Genomic DNA, 7,703 nt, shown 5'->3' with positions numbered 1-7,703 from the left:
CTGGTGTGTGTGTGTGTAGCTGGTCAGCCTATGACAGTGTGTGTGTGTGTGTGTGTGTGTGTGTAGCTGGTCAGCCTATGACAGTGTGTGTGTGTGTGTGTGTGTGTGTGTGTGTGTGTGTGTAGCTGGTCAGCGTATGACATAGTGTGTATGTGGGCCCGTTTGTGTATGCGTGTGCTCAGCTTGTCCTTCCTTACTCTCTCTGGACGTGTGGCCTCCTGTGTGTCTAGGTGGATGTACTCGTTCCTGGTGTGTGTGTGTGTAGCTGGTCAGCCTATGACAGTGTGTGTATGTGGGCCCGTTTGTGTATGCGTGTTGATGATGGACAAGTGGTTTTTTCCTGCAGCCCGAGAGACCATGCACAAGCCCCCTCCCCAAAGTCACGTGCAGAGGGGCGCCACTCCCCTAAGGGTTGGGGGGAAGCTGAAATTGCAGCATTAAACCCCTTAGACGTGCATTTCAGGAGCCCCAAGCACCTCGATCCTCCGTCGCTGGATGTCACGTTTCCTGGGACACAAGGGAACTAAGGATAAGGGGTGAAGGACTTACACCCCCAAAGCCCCCCAAGACAGGCATGGAGAGGAGCAGTGGGGAGCCTGGCAGGACCCCAAGGTCTGCACTGAAAGCAATCGGAGCAGAAGTCTAGGGGGTTCAGATCCCCCCTCTTTTCTGTGCACCTTGTGACCTCTGACCCCCCGCCCCCATGACCCTGTCCGGGGCCCGGGATGCACTGGAGAGCGCGATCCCCAGCAGAATATCACGGGGAGGAGAGGGAGGGGACACCTCTCGGGCAGCAGGTAGCGTCCACCAGCGCCGGGTCCACCGTGACCTTGAGAAGGTCACGGTCACCCGGAGGCCCCTCTCCCGCCTGCAAAGCGCATGGGCGAAGTCTGGCTCCCGGCATGTCTCGGGGAAGCCGCCAAGGTGGAAGGAGAGGGACGTACGGGCGGGGGCGGCCAATGGGAGAGCGAGGCTGGTGCGTGAGGCGGGACTTCCGGCGCCTCGGAGGCGCGGCGAGCAGCGCGGGGCGGAGCTACAAGGGCGCGGCGACCAATGGGCTTGGCGGGCGGGGGCTGAGGGGGCGTGTCCTCGGCGACTTAGCGGCTGCGCGGTGGCCGCCCCGTCCTTTCGGTCCCGGCGGCGGCGGCGGCGGAGCCAGTGGCGCCTCCCTTTCCCGGCCTTCGAGCACCCAGTCCCGGCTGTCAGCCAGCTAGCTCCGCAGCGCTCTCCGCCACCATGACGGAACAGGCCATCTCGTTCGCCAAGGACTTCCTGGCGGGGGGCGTCGCCGCCGCCATCTCGAAAACGGCCGTGGCCCCGATCGAGCGGGTCAAGCTGCTTTTGCAGGTAAAAAGCGAGAAAAAGGGGGTGATCCCTCCCCACCGGGACCTGGAGCCGGGGCGCGCGGGGGGAACCCCGGGGGCTGGCGCGGCCACGTGCAGCGGGACCGGCGCCGGAAGTGCAAGGCCGCGACCGCTTTGTCCGCACACCGCTGACTTCCGGGGGCGGGGCCGGGGCGGGGCTTGTTGCGAGCAGGGGCGCGCATGCGCATTGGCGCGGCTGGCATGACAGGAGCATTTGACAGCTGTCAGATCGCGACCTGCAGAAGGTCACCGGCGCCAGCAAAAACTCTCTGACCCTCTGCTTTGTCCATCTCTACTCAGGTGGTGGAGTTCCCTTTAAAAAGTGCTATTTTAGATTAAAACATACGCTATTGACTGTCTGAATCGAGTTTTCTCTGGCATATTCATATAATTCTGGTGTCTCGGGGCAGTTTCTAGAATACAGTGTCCTGCGCAGTTTCTAGAATGGAAATCTAGGCTTAAAAAACGCGAACTCTGGCGCGCACCTCGCTATGACAGGCTTGCATGGATTTGCGGGGGGGTGGTTACTAGATTGGGATCCCAAGGGTTGCAAGTTCGAGCTCCCCCCCAGGTGCAGCGTAAGAAAGGCCTGGCTCTTACCTCAGCCTCGATGTGCTTTTGACGCACACGGAGGCGGCATGCACTTGGTGCAAGCTCATTCGGCTCTGGGGGTGCAAAATGCAAAGATGGGTGGTCCAACGCCACTGTGGGGTCCTTTGCAACCAAAGTCTGGCAACCTCTTTCCCCCACCACCACCAATTTTTTTTTAATAATTTTTATGAGCATTTACAGAGATTTTGGATGGGCAACCCCTTTCTGAGGTGCTTCTGGGGACTCTTAGTCTAACGCGTGCGGGGCTTAGGAAGAACTAGGATCAATACCATTGATTGATTGAACAGGGATTATGTGTATCAGGGAAGTCACAGCTCTTGATACAGATCTAGGGTTTTGCCTCCTTGAAAATGGGATTTGGGGCGAGGGCTGGGCAGGGAGGAAAAATACAACAATGAACGAATGGAAGTCCAAAGTCTGTAAACGTTCATTAAAATTAGTAAAAGAAAAATTAATTGAAAAGAAAATGGGATTCCTCTCCCAACAGTAACCCAGTATGTCTTAATTTTTTTTCTCCCAGTATAATTTTTATTTCTTTTTTTAAAAATTAATTTTCATAAACAGTTACAGAGATTTTGGATTTCCATTCATTCGTTGCCGCACTTTTCTTCCTGCCCACCCCTCCCCACCAGCTCACTCCCGTCTCCAAAAAAAAAAAAAAGAAAAAAATTCCTTCATTGGTATACAATTCCCCCACCCTGAGTACACTTTTCTATGCAACAATAAGACAGTATGTCTTAATTTCTATATGAGAATCCCAGCAGTGTTCGTTTTCTGGATATATATATATATATAACTCCGGGGGGGGGGGGGGGGGGGCTTCCAGAGGCCTCACTAGAACTTGTTCTTTATCTGCTAAGATCTCTCAGCTCTGAGCCGCCGTGAACTGGTCCTGGGCTGCCTGGCCTGTTTGTTAGGGAAGGTGGCAAACTTTTTCTACTTGTTGCTGGGCCCATGTACACAGCTTTAGTTTGCTTGGCTCCATAGTCAACAGTCTTGGCACCAGCAGCCAGGAAATTAAAAGGCGCATTGCCGTGGGAAAGTCTGCTGTTAGGGACCTCTCCAAAGTGCTGAAGAGCAATGGTGTCTCTCTGGAGACTAAGGTGCGTCTGATACAGGCCATGGTTTTTGCAATCACTTGTTATGCATCAGAGAGTTGGACAATGACCAAGGAGGATAGAAGGAGAATTGATGCCTTTGAGCTGTGGTGCTGGAGAAGAGTATTGAGAATACCATGGACTGCTAGGAAAACAAACAGATTCATCCTGGAAAGGGTTAAGCCGGGTGGCTCCTTGGAGGCAAGGATTCTGAGGCTCCGTCTAACTTACTTTGGACATGTTGTGAGGAGAGACCCTGTCCTTAGAGAGGGACATCATGCTGGGGAGGGTGGAGGGACAGTGAAGGAGAGGAAGGCCCTCTATGAGGTGGATTGATTCAGTGACTGGGATAATTGGGATGGGAGTGTCAGAGACAGTGCGATTGGCACAGGACAGAGCGGAGTTTAGGGCTGTTGTACATAGGGTCGCTATGAGTCGCAGGCGACTCGACGGCACATAACAACAACATGGGTGGCCTGGGCCTTGCCCTTCCAGCAGGGGTTATTATCTGCTTTTTTAGTCCGGCCGGCCCGTGAGCTGACTCCCCAGTGGGATTTTCTGAGGCACTAAATCTCCCAGGAGGAGGTGGCCCATATGTCTCTCCTGGACTGGCAGGTGGATTTGAACCGCATACCTTTGCGTTGGCAGTGCAGTTCCTTGGCGCTGAGTCAGCAGAGCTCCCTCAGAAGGGTCCACATTTCTGGGACAACGCAGGGCCGTCTCTGTGGAGTGACAGGCCTGGCCCTTGACCCAGGGGTAGCCGGATGACTGGAGTGTTAGCTGGCCGGCGTTGTTGTGTAGCCGCTGAGTTGGCGTAGAGAAGTCAGGGTTGATGAGAGCAACAGACGAGAGGACCCGGTGGGCGTCTGACGCAGGACGGTGCACTGTTATAGGCTTTCAGGGGTCAGCTTCACAGACTAGGCTTTTACCTGATGAAGTAAGAATATTTCTGCAATTAGCTGCAGTCCTTGGTCAGCACCGTCTGCTGGCCGCTGACCGACGGTCAGAGCCGGGGACACGCATGTCCCATAGGCGTGATTCCTGTGTAAACCCTCAGCTCAGACTCTTTCCTGTCTGTCTCTTCCAAAAGGAGGGTTGGCCGGCTTTTATCCCGGCTCCCTTCTGTGTCCGGCCGTTTCAGAGCCCACCGCCTTCGGTCAGGAGGAGAGAACAGACATTTGCTGCCCCTGAACCTGAGTGTGGCTGCATGTGTCGCCCCTGACCATCGTCCACTCCTGGCTGGGCGTGCATCTAAGACATCTGGGTCCATAGCACACACTCCGCCAAGGCTGCTTTGACCAGTTATCCCTGTTTTATTTCTTTAACCAAAACCAGATGGTCACGTGAGACACAGGGCAGCCTGCATGTTACAGAGGAGAGCCGCACACACAGGTTTCCAGAGCGGTGGTGTTTGTGGGGACACTCAGCTGGACTGTGTTTCCGTGGACCTCACGGCCTTGGGGCGTGTGGTCAAGAGGGGACAGTGCCTGGGGAAGGTGGAGGGTCAGTGACGGAAGACCGTTCATGAGATGGATGGCGATGGTGACCACAGCTGTAGGCTCAAGGGTGTCAGAGAGAGGACCGGGCAGTGGTCAGGTCTCTTGTTTGTAAGGTCACTAGGAGTGGGGAAGGATCGAGGGGAAAGCCCAAGAGGAGGGGCCCCCAGATGGGGCATGTGGACACGGTGAATCGTGAAAATTAACCTGCGGGGCGCTGACCACCTCCCCCGTCCATCTGTGTGTGTGTCCCCCCAGGTCCAGCACGCCAGCAAGCAGATCGCGGCGGACAAGCAGTACAAGGGCATCGTGGACTGCATCGTGCGCATCCCCCGCGAGCAGGGCATGCTGTCCTTCTGGAGGGGCAACCTGGCCAACGTCATCTGCTACTTCCCCACCCAGGCCCTCAACTTCGCCTTCAAGGACAAGTACAAGCAGGTGTTCCTGGGCGGTGTGGACAAGCACACCCAGTTCTGGCGCTACTTCGCCGGCAACCTGGCCTCGGGCGGCGCGGCTGGGGCCACCTCGCTCTGCTTCGTCTACCCGCTGGACTTCGCCCGCACCCGGCTGGCCGCCGACGTGGGCAAGTCGGGCACGGAGCGCGAGTTCAAGGGCCTGGGGGACTGCCTGGTCAAGATCAGCAAGTCGGACGGCATCCGCGGCCTCTACCAGGGCTTCAACGTGTCCGTCCAGGGCATCATCATCTACCGGGCGGCCTACTTCGGCGTCTACGACACGGCCAAAGGTCAGCCGGCCCCTGGGGCGCGGGGGGACGCCCTCCGTGCCCCTGACCACAGCGGGACACTCCCCCTTCTCCCTGCGTCCACCTTAACCCGTCTTTCCATCAGTCTGTCTCTATGTCCAAGGTGTCCGTCCCTGTGCGGTACTGACCCCTGCACTCAGGGCACGTGTGTGCAGCACAGCCCCGTTCACCACCTTCTCTGTCATCTGTCTTATCAGTTATTATATCAATGTAATTATTAGTTATCAAGTACCCTGTGGACCACAGATCAGGCCCCTGTCCTGTTCTCACCGTCTTTGACACGCTTCAGCCTGTGGCTGCGGCCACAATGTCCATCCACCTCATGGAGGCTTTTCCTCTCTCTCTCTCTCTGACCCCCCACCGTCCCCTGCACGATGTCCCTTTTGCAAGAAACAGCCCCTCTTAGCACTTAATGTGTTAAGGTGAATCTTCGCTGTTGATCTCTTCTTAAACGGTATCAGAAGCCCGGCTCTGAACGCCCCGGGCTCCCCTTGGCCGGACAGCGATCATTGATTTTGCATCCGTTTGGATGCTAGTATCGATTGATAGATCATTGAGTTCTAATTCCCTGTCTATGAACACCAGTCCTCCAGCCGTCCACTAGAACTTGGCGGGGGGGAACCCCATATTGGCAGGACCGTGCCGCTTCCCCGGCCACGCTGACCACCTCTCTCTCTTGAGCTGCCAGTAGATTTATATAAATTTATCAATATCAAAACAGACAGCCCCCTTCTCTCCCTCCTCCCCGTGACGTTTGATGCCTCTGTCACTGACGGCGGCCGTGGGAAATGAGCCGCCGTGTGTGTGTGGCCTCGGCTTGCGCGTCCCGGGCGATCCCCACCCCACCAGGCCGGCCCTCGGCCCCTGGACTTGGGGAGAAGCTGGTGTTCATCTGTCGACTCCTTTTCTAAAACTGATGAGTCCGTGGGATACGTGTCTGTCTCTGTGTCTGTGTCGCGTCTGCCTACCTGCCATCTCTCTGCCCAGCTTTGCCTACTTGTGTCAGAGATGGTTCGGACGCCCAGGCTAGGATGGGGTCCATGTGAGCTCCGTGCCGGCCGGCCACCTCCCACCGCGGGCCGCCCCGTGAGCTCACTGTGCATTTACCATCTGTCCCCGGCGGTCTGACCATCCAGCATTCATCTCTGTCTTACACCTCCAGTTCCCTGCTCGCTCTCTCTTGTCCCACGTGTCTCCGTCAAAGCCGCCCCTTCACAGGGTCCTGACCCCCCAGACCTTGACAATGAGCCCCGTATAGTGATGAGAGGGCTCGGGTCTGATTCTCGGGCTGCCCTGTGTCCACCCACCCTGTAGGGATCTGTCGCTGTGCTCTCTGTCCACCCTGCTCTCCTCTGTCTCTGGTGGTGCTGGGCGGTCACCTCTGGTCTGAGGTGGTGGGAGGAGGTCAGGGCAGCTCGGAGGTCAGTGCTGGTCTCGGGTGGTAGGGGCTGAGGTCAGCACTGGTCTGGGTGGTCACCTCTGGTCTGAGGTGGTGGGGGGTGAGGTAATCTCTGGTCTGAGTGGTGGGGGGTGAGGTCAGTGCCGGTCTCAGTTGGTGGTGGGGGGAGGTCAGCCCTCGTCTGGGTGGTGCTGGGCAGTCACCTCTGGTCTGCTCGTACCCTGCCGAGCACAGCGGGCCCGTGCCGGGTGCTGACCATTTGGGGGGTGTCGTCCCTGCAGGTATGCTCCCGGACCCCAAGAACACGCACATTGTGGTCAGCTGGATGATTGCGCAGACGGTCACTGCGGTGGCCGGAGTGGTGTCCTACCCGTTCGACACCGTGCGGAGAAGGATGATGATGCAGTCTGGCCGGAAAGGAGGTACCCACCGGGGGGCGGGGGGGCCCTGGGGTAACACGAGTGGGGGAGGGTAAAGACAGGGCTTCAGGTGCCATGGACGGAGGAACCTGACTGGGGGGCTCGATCTAGGCCTGGGTCGGTGGGTCGGGATGTGCCCAGAGAGAAGGGAACCCCACCCTCTCCATCTCCCCGTCCCCCCTCTGACCCTTAGTCCTCGTCTGACGTCCTGGCCCCTGCCTTCCTCTCCTCCCCCCTTGACCCCTTTCCCTCCCCCACCCCCAGAGGACGTCTCTGCCCCCCTTTCCACCGGCCCCGTTCTGATACCCCCCCTTCCTGGGCTGCTTCCCACCTGCAGAGGGAGGCAGGGTCTGTGGACACGTCGGTGTCCTCAGCTGGGCCACTGCTCTGTCCCTGCTGGCCCCTGACCGTACCACAAGGGGACCGTGGTCACAATGACGGTGGCCTCCTCTTTCGTCCCTCTCTTCTGCTGTCCTTGTCACCTCCCCCTGGCCCCACACTGACCACTCCCCTCTACCCACGGTGGACATAATGTAAAGGGCATAGTGGACTC

At 57.7% G+C, this 7,703-nt stretch overlaps 1 protein-coding gene across 1 annotated transcript in view; it reads left to right on the top strand.

Annotated features, from left to right (window-relative positions):
- Positions 1–1,130: 1,130 nt before the first annotated feature.
- The window catches only part of SLC25A6 (solute carrier family 25 (mitochondrial carrier; adenine nucleotide translocator), member 6), a 7,982-nt gene continuing 1,409 nt past the window's right edge, over positions 1,131–7,703 (top strand). The window contains exons 1-3 of the mRNA XM_006902412.1: positions 1,131–1,347; positions 4,828–5,314; positions 7,013–7,153. Coding sequence (XP_006902474.1) covers positions 1,237–1,347; positions 4,828–5,314; positions 7,013–7,153 — 739 coding nt within the window. The 5' untranslated portion in view covers positions 1,131–1,236. The remainder of the gene's footprint in view (positions 1,348–4,827; positions 5,315–7,012; positions 7,154–7,703) is intronic.

The sequence above is a fragment of the Elephantulus edwardii genome, unplaced genomic scaffold (genome assembly GCF_000299155.1).
Source record: "Elephantulus edwardii isolate Elephantulus edwardi_28Jun2011 unplaced genomic scaffold, EleEdw1.0 scaffold00410, whole genome shotgun sequence".
NCBI lineage: Eukaryota > Metazoa > Chordata > Mammalia > Macroscelidea > Macroscelididae > Elephantulus > Elephantulus edwardii.
This window is presented reverse-complemented; position numbering and strand designations above follow the sequence as displayed.